Below are 14,777 nucleotides of genomic sequence, written 5' to 3'. Positions count from 1 at the left end.
AAATTCCTTCTACCCCACCCAATTTGCTATCGTTTAGGTGCTGACCACACCCAAGTTGCTCTCCCATCAACAATCATCCCCCATCTGATTATAGTGGAGTCCCTCCCCCGGGACCAAGATATCCTTGTCATTGCATAGCTATTCCAGCTAAATCATGTAATTACTAAGCACGTAACTTGGCCCTAGGCAAGTGTAGTGATATGTGTTTAAGAATCATTAAGAACTGACTTTGGACCATGTTGGTCTGGACAATTATTATTATTGTGTATTGTTAAATTATTATTAGTGTATTATTAGTTTGGTCAAGGCTGTAATTCCATGTAAGCGTAAGAACGTTACAATTTAAAATAAAGCACGCGCAGAAAATGGCGTACTCTAGTTTATCGCGTGGACAAGTAAGTTCATGGCAGTTGGTTTTGGTTCTGTTTGATTGCGGATATTTTGAAACACTCAGAGTAACAAACTTCTTAGCTACAGCCTCGAACCCTAACACTTGGCAAGAATTGTATTAAACTATTCAATCTTTAATCTTTAATTAGGATAATTGCCCCTAGCAAGCTAATACGGCAATGAGCGGTCGACGACCAAAAAAAAAAAAAAAAAAAAAAAAGCTGACTACAACAACAGAATAAATAAATAAATAATAATAAATAATACATAAATAAACAGTACAACAGTACAATCAAGTTATAATACTGATACACAAAAAAACACATTAAAAACAAATAAATAAAGCATACGATCATTGTAGGATTAGCTCGCTAGGCAAGGCCGCACGAAATTGTGTTACAGTTGATATATTGTTAAAGCATGATTGAGACAGTGAGTTCCAAACTGGAACAGATCTTACATAGAACGAAAACTTGTAACAATTTACTGCTGGTGTTGGATGGTCAAACTGGAAACAATGACGGGCACTAGTCCTAGTAGCATAATTGAAGTGTCTGAGCTTAATGTCGGTGGGAAAGTCAATGTTTACGTGATGAAAATTAACATTGTAAAATAAAGAAATATCATTTACCACTCTACGATTTTGTAACGATTGCCATCCTAGTTGGGCAATCATGTTTGAAACACTACTATCTCTACGATAATCGTTTGTGACAAAGCGGGCAGCGCGGCGTTGAATTGACTCGACACAGTTGATGTCCTTTTGAGTGTGTGGAGACCACGCTGGGGAGGCATATTCAGCTACAGGACGCACAAGACTAATGTAGGCTTTCTCCTTGACCTCAGCGGGACATGATGATAAGTTCCTCTGGAGGATGTTTAGCACCCTGCTCGCTTTCTTCTTGATCTCGTCACACTGTTTGGACCAGTTAAGACTGGGCGTGATGTAAATGCCTAAGTACTTTTGAAACCGCACACCTTCCAGAACAGAACCACATAATGTGTAGGAACCTTGAAATGGGAAGCGCTTCAAAGTGATCGACATCACGTAGCATTTTTTAGGGGCGAATGACATCTGCCACCGTTTGGCCCATTGCTCAAGGTAATGCAGGTCTTGTTGTAAGATTGCGTAGTCGGAATGGTCATGGATGGGGCGATAGAGTACACTGTCATCAGCAAAAAGCTTCACTTGTGATTGGATACCAGATGGCATGTCATTGATGAACATTAGAAATAATATTGGTCCCAATACAGTGCCTTGCGGCACTCCAGACAGCACAGTTGACCAGCTTGAACAGGCACCATTTACAACAACTCGTTGCCTACGGTCAATCAGAAAGTCTAAGCCATATAAGCATTTTTCCTCTGACACCATAGAACTGAGCCTTAGCAAGAAGACGTTCGTGGGGAACAGAGTCAAATGCTTTGGCGAAATCCAAAAAGATGACATCTACTTGGCCATGAGCATTTAACACTGAGGCCCAGTCATGAATCACTGAGACTAACGGCGTTGTACAGGAGATACCTTTCTGAAAACCATGCTGGTGGTGTGAGATAATGCTATGTTCAGAGAGGTGGCTTGTGAGTTGTTTACATACTATATGCTCCATGACCTTGCATACGAGGGAGGTTAGGGATACCGGTCTGTAATTCTTTGGGTCAGTTCTGTGACCCTTCTTGAAAATTGCAACAACGTTCGCATCTTTCCAGGAAGATGGCAGTTTTCCCGAGTCGTACGACTGCTGGAAGAGAGAGGCAAATATTGGCGCCAGTTCACAAGCGGCCTCTTTGAGGAGACGCGCGGGGATAGAGTCAGGTCCGCAAGCCTTGTCGGTCTGAATAAGTTGGAGTTGTTTTTGTATACCGGCCGCGGAGAAAATGATGTCTGTGACGTCCGGGAAAGGCGAGCCGTCGAGAACAGGAACATTTGTGAGATCTTCGTGTGTAAACACGCTATCATATTGTTCCCTTAGTGCTTCCGCTTTCGCAACGTCTGACGCGCACACATGGTTGTCCCAGAATAGGGTTGGTATTCCAAGAGAGTCAGACCGCAGGAGTTTCAAGTAGGACCACGCCCTTTTGACCCCGTGAGGTCGAGAAGTTACAGAATCGGACGCAATCCCGTTCATCACCTCATTGATGTATCTGTTATGCTCTTCTCGTATGCGTTTACTTGCGCTGTTACGTAGATTCCGGTATGAATTTAGGTCTTTATCTTTGCCACTACGTTTTGCCTTTTTGAAAGCCCTATCACGTTTCCTCATCAAACGTTTGACGGATGGGTTTATCCACGGCAGGTGACGTTTGCCTTTAGTCATCTTGTGGGGTATAAATCTGTCCATAACGTCTGTGATGCAGTTAGAGACATCTGACCAGTTCTCTTCAACGGACCTGTGTTGACAATCTGCAAGGTAGCCCGACGCGAAAGATAACAAATGAGACCTTAGGCCTACAAAGTCGGCTTTGTGGAACTGGTAAATTTTACGAGGAGGCTTTGGGGTATACTTTGGCGATGAGTCAATCTCAAAAAGGACAGCGCCGTGATCGCTTAGACCGGAGGTGACATGACATGCCTGGATTAAACCAGGGTATGATGAAAATACTAGATCTAGAAAACTGTCGAAGCGTGTTGGAGCCTTGGCGTGCTGTACCAGACCGAATTTATCTGCTAGAGCAGTGAGTTCACGATCCCACGGGTGAACAGGGGGGACAAAGACCGCCTCACCGCTTGACCAGTCAATACCTGAACAGTTAAAGTCCCCCCCTAGAATGATGTTGGGGAATCGGGGACACTTGCTGTACAGTTTGCTCAGATAGTCGTCTAACAAGTCCAGGGCATCCCGGTCGGTCGGTGGCCGGTAAAAGCTAGAGATAAAGAGCTTCTTGCGCTTCACAAGTTGAACCGAGGCGGTAATAACTTCACAGCCATCAAGAGAAAGCCCTCGTTCCTCCGCAGCCGTAAGATCCTCTCGAACAGCTATAAATACTCCCCCGCCGGAAACAGTTCTATCTTTACGGAATACCACATACTTGTCTGGAAAGACAGAATAAGTGGGAACGCTGGGGTCAATTTTTGACTCGCATCCTAGAATGACGTCGGGATCGTGAAGGTCTATCAATGAGTGGAACTCGGACTTTTTATTAGCTCCTTTGATTCCGTTACAGTTAAGGGATAAAACCTTCAACTTTCTTCTTGACGGTGACGTTTGATTCCTTTGGGGCCCACATGGCTTAGATGGACTCGAAGTGAAAATAGGTGAGCCAGGGTCGCTGGTACTATTGTCCGCCGCAAGTGAATCAAAGCTGTTCTCGTGAGAAAAGTCCATTTCGTGAAGGAGAAACGTTGTTGAGAAATTTGGGAAAATGCAATAATTACACATCCAAACAAGTTTAGAATCATTGCCAAATTTTTCGTAAGATTGCGCACTCATAGATACGCACTTAGCGTGAAACCAGTGATAACATCCATCGCACTGAATCGCTTTTTGGTTAGACTTCGTTGGTTTATTGCAAAGTCCGCAGGGATGCTTAATGGGACCAGGATTAATCGCAGAACAGTCACTTGCAATAATGAGAAGAATTAGCGTTAACCGTGGCGACGAGTTTCAAGTCTCAGTGTTTACACAATCACTTTTTATCTCATAACAGTTTGGTATAAAAGAGACAGAAACAAAAACAAATTTATATGTATCAACCAAAACAGACACAGTAAATCTCAATGAAGATTTTTATAGAGTGATAAAGGCACATTTTCGAACTCTAGAATCTTAAAAATATGATCAAATCTATAGAGAAAGAAAAATTTTAGATGCCTTACTGATTGCGAAATATTAAGCTTACTTCTGTTGTTCTCGAAAACATTCGCTTTCCACTATGTGGTAAATTGCCGGATATAGTCTAAATCGATTATTTATCCAATACAACTGAGAATTTTTTTTGCCGTTAAACTCTCCCTACCTTAGCAATATAAGCCTTTATTTGTAGAAGGAAGAATTTTAGTATAACTTTTGACAACACAGTTGTGTTCACAAATTGTGTGAACAATTTAAGTATGTTAAGGCTACGGTCAGAAAACGTTTTGTTTTGGTGTAAGTTTTCAGTTTAATCGCCCTGTTAGATAATAATATGATAACATTACCTTTTTGCTTTGATTTTGCTTCGTGACGCATTTATGAAAATACAGTGTTGAGTCTGAAGTCCTCTTTTTAGCTGCTGTTTACAATTGAAGAAGAACGAGACGGGCGGATTCACGGACACTCGGGTAGATTTTACTATCGACTCGTACGTCTTATCTTATCAGTTTCTTCAGACGAAACGGTTCCTCAAAGACTTGTTTAGCCCTCGACCACAATCAGCCTATTTAAATCCTCATCTTTCTCATTAAATACTATTTTTTAGTTAAGATAGGAGGCAGAAAACGCGTAAAATCACATTCCCCTTGTGAGACCGAGTGGGCCTGGGAGTTGCACGATTGACTGGATGGATGAATGGATTGTGACACCACAGGATACCCGCGCGATGACCACAAAAACCAAGTCGCATAGCTATACCATATTTCTATACCTATGGAGCTCCGCGCTGGCTCCGCTACTAAATCCAGGTTGTCAACTTGATAAAGGTTGATATTATATATGACGCAAAAGAAGCAAAAAGGCTTTTCGTTCTTCTCCTTGCCAGAAAAGCGAAGCACGAGAAAGAAAAGAGTGGCTTAAGGTGACTCGAAAGAAACTCCAAGCTAGCCCAAGCGCGTCTAGGCCAAGCTGCCTTTTTTGCTGTAACTCGAGCAATGCGCAAGTTTGAGATACTATATTTGGAACACATAACAACCTATCCTTCTGTAATAGTTGCGACTTATTCAATTTTTCATAGTCTTGGTATTTTTAATAAGAATTGCGATCAATGTAAACTTCATATCGGCGCTTCTAAGGCCTCCCAAAAAAATTTTGCAGGTATTTTTGCACGTTACTTTGTCAATCTTCTTCGTCACACTTTGTAGACATTTCCTGAAAACAAGAGCAAAGTTATAGAACGCATTTCTGCGTTTCATAGCTTCCTTTAATTGCAGAGTAAAAAATATATTGCAAATTAATTATACAAATTCAAATGTCTTTACAATCTTCTACAAAAGACCCGAACATGAACTTTATTGACTAAAAGTCATCTAAGAACCTATAATATGTGAAGCATCAGGTTGATCGTATGTAGTTAAAAGCAACATTTCCAAGACTTGCCCATAACCTTCGCCTAATATAAAGATAGTGAAGTGTAAGCACCACTATGAGGGTTCGATTTAGGCGACTAGTTTTCCTTCTTGGCCCTCGATCAGTCAAAGACATACACCACCATGCTATTACTTGGTTCAGTCGGAATGGGAGAGCGAAATGTTTATTCTTTCTTGCGAAATAGACTTTTGAGTATTTGGTACTACATAATTGAGTTCGGGCATTGCTCCAAAGCCGTCTTTGTTGATAAATGCTAATGTCACGGTTTGTAATTCACTCCTTTGAAAGGGGGTGTAAAGTTTCTGGAGAGGGGAGTAGTCAAACTTTCTGCTCTGATAACCTACCACGTGGCAATTCATCCAAATTGCGGCTAATAACCCAGGTAGTAACACTACTTATTCTAAAAGAACACAGGAAGGAAAATTGTGTCGTGTGTTCGTAAAATATTTCAAATAATCAAAACGTAGACATCGAACGACGACATCTTCTAACTGGTCAAATCATAAAATGAGAAATAAATTCTAGTGTCTAATAAAAAAACAATTAACACACATGCAAGGCTCTAAACATACCTTTATTTTGATTATTTACATTTAGAAATCATGAGGCGGGGTGAAAAAGAATATACTCTTTTTTCACGACAATTTCTTCACAATCTCGCAAAGTTCACCGACATCACTAGTTACACTGACACGCCCTCTGTCTTTTCCCGCCAAGTAAGAGACGATTGCCTCTTTTCCACAATCACTGTATAATTCCTTAAGAATTGAAAATGTAAGACCAAGGCTACTAAGTCGATTAATAATTCTCGACGAGGAAATGTTACCATAGTATGTTTATTGCAGGGCTTTGAGGCGCTGCTCCTAATTTCTCACACTGGTGAAGTATGACCACGAAATGGCTGTCTCGCGAACCTTTCTTTGGAGATCAGGGCCAACCTCGTTAAGAACTTCTCTCAGTGTCCTGCAGTCCTCAAGGGCATCATGCGCGTTGAACTCGCAGCCAAATGTCTCACGATAGAGATCAGATAGTTTTATTCCATCTTTGCGCTTAAAATATTTCCGGCCAGCAACCAAGGGGTCTCCAGAGTACAGGTCAAGTCCTGAGAATTCATCAGCCTGCTGCTGCTGTGGTGTGTTATGTACGATCCGTGGGGCATCAAAGGAGTGGCAGTTGTGAGCTACTAACAGTGTCGGTTTGTGTAGGGGATGTTTTCTAAGATGTGCACTAAAACCAAGAAGGGCAGCTTCTTTGTCACTTGCGTCCAGAGCTCTCCCGCCCTTGAAAAGCTTCCTCTCACCTAATGAAAAAAACACAGCATATACTGTTCGATATAGCTCACCTTGCGTAATAATAATAACTTTATTTATAACACGCTTGCCCCGACAACTATACTAAATGCTGATTTCCACTGGGGGCGTGTGGACTACTTACAACAAATATATATATATATATATATATATATAAATATAATGTAATCTAGCCTATATAATATCTATTATAAAAACTGAGAAAGATAAAAGAAAGAAATATAATATATTAATTAATTAATTACTGTATGAAATATTGGTGAAAGTGTGAGCATTTAATTGATTTGAAAAGGCTTTTAAAGTTTGGCAATTTCTAATGTTTTCAGGGAGAGAGTTCCAAATTTTTGCTCCATTGTAACTGAAGCTTTTTTTCATAAATTCTGTTTTAGGGAGTGGTAGCTGACGTGCGGTGTGGGAGCCTCTCAGGCAATAGGAGGTAAAGTTGGTCTTTCTTTAAAAGATCAGTAAGACAGCTCGGCGCAAGACCGTTAATCACTTTATACATTTGTTTTGTTTTTGTCCTCTGGACCTCCAGCGTATCCCACCCAAGTTCCGCCAGAGCCCCAGAGGCCGGATCCTCATTGGATGTTCTGGTGATCACTCGTGCTGCTCTATTTGGGAGTTTTTGAAGTCTTTTGGAATTTCCCTGGCCGAGAGTATCCCACACTTCACTGCAGTAATTAAAATGTGGCAGAATAATTGCATTATGGATTGACAGTAAAGTGAAGTGTTAGCGACATTGTCGACATGGTGATCCCAGTTGAGATGCTCATTAATTTCTATCCCGAAAACCCTACTTTGTCTAATCTGCTTTAAGTTTTTATCGTCCATTGTAATATTAGGCTGACAAGGGAGGTTTCTCATCTTATAATGAGAACCCATTACAAGAAATTCTGTTTTAGCCACATTTAGACTCAATTTGTTGGCTAGCAACCACTCCTTAACATTCCCCAGGTCCTCATTCATGGCCACCTCCACCTCTTCCATTGTTTCTCCCGATATCGTGAGATTAGTGTCATCCGCAAACATTCGTGGAGATGCACAACTTAGACATTGGGGAAGATCATTTATATATATAAGGAAGAATAGGGGACCAAGAATTGAGCCACATTTAATTTGGCTTTCGAAAGACATAACTCCATTCAGCTGGCATTTTTGTTTACGGTTGGTTAAGTAAGACTGTAATAATAACAAGGCATTCCCCGTGATACTATACATTTCTAACTTGCGAAGTAATACCCCGTGGTTTACGGTATCAAATGCCTTTTTTAGGTCCAGAAAAACGACCAAGTTAAACAATTTTCTATCCATGTTAACATACCAGCTGTTAGTACAATCGAGAAGCGCAGATGTGGTAGAATGTAACTTCCGAAAGCCAAATTGGTGATCAGATAGTATATTGTTTTTAATCAAGTGGTCATACAGCTGTTCAAACATTATGTTCTCCATAAGCTTGCTAATCACTGGCATGATAGAGATAGGCCGATAGTTATCCGGTATATTCTTTGCCCCTTTTTTGAAAAGAGGTAGGACTCTGGCCATTTTCCACTCATCTGGAAAACAGCATGTAATTATCGCGTTGTTAAAGATATAAGAAAGCGACGGAGAAATGGAACTAGCAGCAGCTTTCAATATCTTGCCAGAGATTTTGTCAATACCAGTTGCCTTCCACCTAGAGAGGTTGCTCAAGAGTTTCAAAACTTTGTTAGGAGACGACAATTTAAAATGTGTCATATTTACCTGGCAAGACTTAACAAAACTTTCGAATGATGTATTAGTAGGTGGCATTGAATTAGCTAAGTTTGGGCCAATATTAGAAAAATAGGAATTAAAGGCCTCAGCTATTTCTTCAGGAGAACTGATACTTTGATCATTAATTTTCAGTTCGTTAACAACGCTTTGACCAGAATTGCGGCCAAGCAAATTGTTGATAGTCTTCCAGGCCTCCTTAGGATTGTTCTCTTGACTAGCAACCTTATTTCTATAAAAGTTTGATTTTGCTTGCCGTAGAGCAATGTTGACTTTATTTCGAAAATAAAGTGACTTCCCAGTCACTGGATAACTTGGACACCACTGCTTTGCGTTTTGCTTTATCCCTATGAATTATTAATTCTCTTATTTCCTTAGTTACCCATGGGTCACTGAAGGCTTTTTTCTTTTTTAGCTGAACTGGTGCATGTTTATCAAGTACATTGAGAAATAAATCCCTCCAAAAATCCCACATCTTATTTGCGTCTGGACATAAAACAATTTGCTCCCACGGCTGAGCAAGGAGATCACGAGCAAAAAGTTCCTGATTGAATTTTTTCATGTTGCGGATCTCAATAGTATTTGCTTTTTCCCGCGAGCTTTTGTACGGATTTATTTTTCTTATGCCATAGATAAGACTATGATCACTCAAACCAAGATGAATGACACCTGATGAGTTGATCTTTTCTGGGCATGACGTGACAAAGTGATCAATTAGACTTTTAGAATGCATTGTTATGCGAGTAGGTTCATTTAACAACTGAGAAAGCTGGTATGTTTCATATATCTTTTTAAGTCTTTTTTTTTTATTTTCAATAGGACTTTTCATCAAACAACAATTGAAGTCCCCGAGGATCACATGTTCTTTGTTCACGTCATCTACAGCTTTGATCAATTGTTCCAGGTCATTAAAGTAATCGATTGGTGATTCAGGTCTATAGATTATAGAGACAAAGAATGGGCGGCTATGTGGTTTTGTTATTTCAACACAAACAGCCTCAACACTATCAGGAACAAGATCATTTCTTATACAATAATTAATGGAAGAGCGTAGATATAAACAAACACCACCACCATTTCGGTTCCTATCCTTCCTGATAATGTCGTAGCCCGGAATTCTCACTTCGCCATCAGAAATAGTAGAATCAAGTCTAGTCTCGCTAAAGCCAAGAAGATCGAAGGATTTAAATAAATGGGAGATGCGAATTTCGTCTATGTAATTTGGTATGCTTACAATGTTGAGAAAAGCCATTTTGAAACCTCTACATTAAGGGCCATTTAGAATTGTGGTCCCTGTATCTAGTGGCGCAGTTGAAAACGGATCAGGATTACAAGAAAATGAATTCGATTGCTGGGAAAGTGAATTTCCTATGCTCACTCTTTCATCGAATCAATTATTCAATAATGATTTAAAATTTCTTTGCAGAGCAGTGGTCCCTGAAGGATTTAGATGTAAACCGCCAGAGTTCAAGTGCGATCTATTAATGTTATTGTTTGCGGAAAACTGCCAATCGTTTTGGTTACAGAACGAGCGAAGAATGCGATTTGTCTCTCTTACCCTGTTAGCCAGATCACTCGAGTCAGACCTTGTAGTAAGCCCACTTACGGCAATATTTACTTCATGGGTGGCTTCAGTCTCGATCTTGCGCGCTAAGTCGGTGATGGCATTTGCAACTTCTTGTGGTTCAGAATTCCGAAGATCATTTGTACCAATATGCAGTACCAGTGTGTCTGGGTTTTTCTTCAGGATTGGTTTCACATAATCATGCATGTCTTCCACGGTTGCGCCTGAGAAGGACTTTACCGTTACACGTTTCGACGCGTCAGATAATTCCCGACCCTTGACGAAATTAATTATGGAATCACCAGCAATAACAACATTTTGTCTTCTTTGCATTGCCATCTCCTCTGACTGATTTTCACCAGATCCAATGGAAGTCGGGGTCCCTTCTCCGGCAGAATCTGATCTAGCTGGTTGCGTATTAGCAGATCTACGTTTAGAAGCTATAGATCGACTTTTCTTTGATTTCCCTGTTCCATCTGCAGATTGCTTGCCAATATTGCTATTGTTGTTCGGTAAAGGCGCTGCAGCCATGGGTGACGGTTCCACTGAAGCTTTCTCTTTGTCAGATTTCAGGCTTGTATATAAGTCTTTACCCAAAAGAGAGACAACAAGTTTGAGGCTGTCCCTTTCTTCTCTCATGTCCTCGAACTTGACTTCCATTTGGTTAACTCGGTCTCTCAATAGACTGTTCTAATCTTGAAGCCTTTTCTGTGAACTTGAATCGGATAATTCTGCTCTGTTACAAAGAAGTTTTTTAATATCCGCTAGTTCACCCTGAATGCGATTGCAGAAACTTTCGTAGCTTAAACAGCCCGAGTGTAAAGCCAATAGAGAGACCAGTCGCTTTCGTTGCGGCCGGATTGATGGGGCAGGTGGGAAGGATGTAGGCTGAGAACTCGCTTTCGCTTTCGAGTCCAACGCTTGCAATCTGTGTCAGATCTGCATCCTTTCGTAGCCTTGTGGTCTCCAGGTCGAACACCACAACGTTGAGGTCTTCTGGGATATAGTCTGCCTTTTTGGGGGGCTTTTCACTGGTTTGACCCCCTGGCTGCCATTGCGTATAACACGCTTCCCGAACATGTAAGAACCTCCTCCGCCGTGACCGCGCCCAGTTCCTCGGTGCACTTTTGCTTTTTTTATATATATTTTTAAGTTCCTTTCTCCTTTTTTTTTCTCTTTTTGTTGTTTTCTTTCTTCTGACTGTTTTCTCTTCCGCTGCATCCTGTTGATGTAGGAGTCGATCCCAGTTCTGGCTGCACGGTACGTAGGTACGAGTGGCGTTCGTTGTACTGAACTACACCTTTAAAGAGCACACAAACAATCACAACAAAATGAATATAAGAGGAATAGGACGAGAGAAAAAAGGAATAGATATATACCTTTGGCAATCCTGTAGTCGCTGCTTTTTGACCCGCCATAGAAACGCTTTTTGGAATTTTTCGTGCCAATAACGATATTGATGCAATCATCAATATCGTAAGTGGCTTCTTCGCCACTGCCTCACGAGAAAACTGTTGCAGAGCGTTACCTAGAAAGCGCCTGAGTCCTTCTCCTTTCAGGTCTTTGCCGCCCGGTGGAGTGACGATAGCCATCTGGGTTTTCACTATATCGGCACCATGCCCCGCACTTCTTGTGCTCTCCAAAACTGTGTGGCACGATAGTGTCGATTGCCGCTATGAGGCTTTTTACATCGTTCTTGTTCTGGTGAACCGCACAAGCAAAGCAGTATTTGATATCCTCTATGACCAGTTCAGTTAATTTATCTTCTGGACCAAGGTCCTGACCCCTACCTTCGTATAGCGCCTGTACAGGTTGCTTGGTAAATGTCTGACCATTTTTCCATATTGGAGTTAACCGAAGACGGCAAATGATCGTAGAGTCATCGTCACCGATCAATACTCGATAATCATCTCGCTTGCAAATTTCGACGGCGATCGAGGCCTCCATTGATTTCGCCGAGCATTTATGGTTTAGCCGGCAGTCATGTGGTCGAATACTGCCACATCTTTCTCCATGCTGACATTTCCGGCAATAGGTATTCCGTGTGGCGTAATCAATGCGCTTCCCTGTTCCCAGCCCTACTATGGTGCCCTGCCTAGTTTTTGAGTTATGGGCCCTCCTTGCTTTTGTCATCCAGCGTCATACCATCCTTTGATGCCATTATCATTTGCCTTCTCCTTTGTCCTCCAGTGATCACAGCTATGCTTTGAAGCTGCCTCAATTGCCACGCCCACCTCACGTTCTGCCTTCTTAAAAAAGTGACATGTGAGGCAGGCTTGATATTCATTGTGGAGAGCAAACCCTCGTATTGGCTGTGACCAAGCCCTTGGTGCAAACATCCAAGAACAGCCAACCTAGCAATCGCATCTTTTGGGCGTCCGGCGTGTTTACCGTCTTCTTCCTGGCATTGCATGTTAATGATATTTACATGTTGGCAATTCCCTCAAACAACATGCAGATTTGTAGCATTGCATAGAGCTCAGGGGTAACCTTTGAGAGAACCTTCACTGCATTTAGTGCAGTTCCTCAACTTTAGAGCTTTCGTTTTCACAATAACCGTCGCATTTACTGTCTCTACCATTGACCGAGTAACCGGCCGGGATGGAATCGGTAGCGCAACCGGCGTAGTTGAATGTGCAGTGAAAGACTTTTTCTTTCTAGAAAATAAATTTTCTAATTTTTTTTTTTTTTTGCTTTTTTGGCAGCCTTGCCTTTGAGGCCGCGCTCCAAAAGTGGAGTTTCCGAACTCATCTCAAAGCGTTCACCACAAACATTGCTTGTCTGACCATTACTTTTAATTGGCTTTTTACGCGATCGATCCTCAATGTCAAATTAGCATCTATTCCCTTCCCTCTTTTCCACAATAGCGGAGACTTTACACCCCCTTTCAAAGGAGGGAATTCCACGCCTTAGCCGCAATTTGGATGAATTGCCACGTGGTAAGTTATCAGAGCAGAAAGGTTGACTACTCCCCTCTCCAGAAACTTTACACCCCCTTTCAAAGGAGTGAATTACACGCCGTGGCATTAGCATTTATCAACAAAGACGGGCTTTGGAGCAATGCCCGAACTCAATTATGAGTACCAAATACTCAAGAGTCTATTTCGCAAGAAAGAATAAACATTTCGCTCCGCCATCTCGACTGAACCAAGTAATAGCATGGTGGTATATTTCATAAGGCGAAGGTTTGAGCAAGTCTTGGAAATGTAAAACCCCTCTGGTTTGCTTTTTACTACAGACGATCGAACTGATGCTTCACATATTATAGGTTCTTAGACGACTTAGTCAATAAAGTTCATGTTTGGGTCTCTTGTAGAAGATTGTAAAGACATTTGAATTTGTATGATTAATTGCAAGATATTTTACTCTGCAATTAAAGAAAGCTATGAAACGCAAAAATGGGTCCTACGATTTTGCTCTTTTTGGGAGGCCTAAGAAGCGCTAATAGGGAGTTTACTTTGATCGCAATATTATTAAAAATACAAAGCCTATGAAAAATCGAATAAGTCGCAGCTATTACAGAAGGATAGGCTGTTATTTGGCCAAGTATGATATCTGAAACGTGTGCATTGCGCGAGTTACAGCAAAAAAAAAGCAGCTTGGCCTAGACGCGCTTGTGCTATCTTGTAATTTTATTCGATTCACCTTAATACGTATCTTGGACTCCTGGATTGTGCATGAGACTCATTGAACCAAGAAGCTGATTTGACACTTGGTCAAATTTTTGACGCCCCCTTTAGACCTCGGAAATTTCTCTAGCCCCTCCACCCCCCCCCCCCCCCCCCACACACACACACACACAGTATCCTCACGCCACCCATCCCCACCCCCCACCCCCTCCCTCGGGATAACAAATTAACTTTCCTTATAAATATTTTCTATGGGGAAGAATGCACCAAGATTAGACTAAAGGTTATGGGGTCAAAAAAATCTTTTTGGACGGGGAAAAATCAAAATGGCCTGGGGAGAGCAGTTCATTGAAAAAATGTTTTGTTGGAAAATAACTTATTTTATAGCTGTCAAACAATACTATGTAATCCTTGAACTCGAAAAATCTTATATGGATGTGAAAGAAGACACTGAAAGCTTTAAATTAGCTTTAATATAAGGTGCCTGAATTTTTGTCGAAAGTAAAAGTTTAAGATTTCAACCGGGAAAAGTCATTCTTACTTATCATTTATGAAAAACACTAGCAAACGGCCCCATATGATGACTTTTTTTTGTAGTAGGAACCCACGTAGAGATGTGTAAATTCTTTTTATCCATAGCGCGCGCTATTCTAGAAAATGCGCGTTTTTGTCGGTTGTAATGTTTTTGCGTCTCGCGCCACTATTCTGATGTAAATAAGCTTGTAACGATTCACCTTCTTCAGTCTGCCCTGAAGAAGTCTTATTAAAGACGAAAATTTGGCAGAGTCGATTTCCAGTTTTTAGTGTATTGTATTCATTGTTCTGGTACGAGATCGTGACAGTTTGGGCTTTTTGATTCTATTGATCTTACACAGGAAATACAGGAAAAAAAACTGGCAAATTCAGTTGTACG

General features: G+C 41.2%; 1 protein-coding gene and 1 non-coding gene across 2 annotated transcripts; both read right to left on the bottom strand.

The window, feature by feature from the left end:
• Nucleotides 1-6,167: 6,167 nt before the first annotated feature.
• On the bottom strand, nucleotides 6,168-10,994 carry LOC125559126. The gene is made up of 2 exons (XM_048721113.1): nucleotides 10,230-10,994; nucleotides 6,168-6,912 (listed from the first exon to the last, which is right to left on the bottom strand). The coding sequence occupies exons 1-2, from the start codon at nucleotides 10,893-10,895 to the stop codon at nucleotides 6,796-6,798; spliced, it is 783 nt and encodes a 260-aa protein (XP_048577070.1). The 5' UTR covers nucleotides 10,896-10,994; the 3' UTR covers nucleotides 6,168-6,795.
• Nucleotides 10,995-11,004: 10 nt separating this feature from the next.
• Nucleotides 11,005-12,368, bottom strand: LOC116614478. The gene is made up of 4 exons (XR_007306348.1): nucleotides 11,764-12,368; nucleotides 11,615-11,730; nucleotides 11,383-11,535; nucleotides 11,005-11,283 (listed from the first exon to the last, which is right to left on the bottom strand). It is a non-coding gene; the product is annotated as an uncharacterized LOC116614478 (transcript).
• Between the last annotated feature and the right edge of the window lie 2,409 nt (nucleotides 12,369-14,777).

The sequence above is a fragment of the Nematostella vectensis genome, chromosome 13, assembly GCF_932526225.1.
Source record: "Nematostella vectensis chromosome 13, jaNemVect1.1, whole genome shotgun sequence".
Classification (NCBI taxonomy): domain Eukaryota; kingdom Metazoa; phylum Cnidaria; class Anthozoa; order Actiniaria; family Edwardsiidae; genus Nematostella; species Nematostella vectensis.
This window is presented reverse-complemented; position numbering and strand designations above follow the sequence as displayed.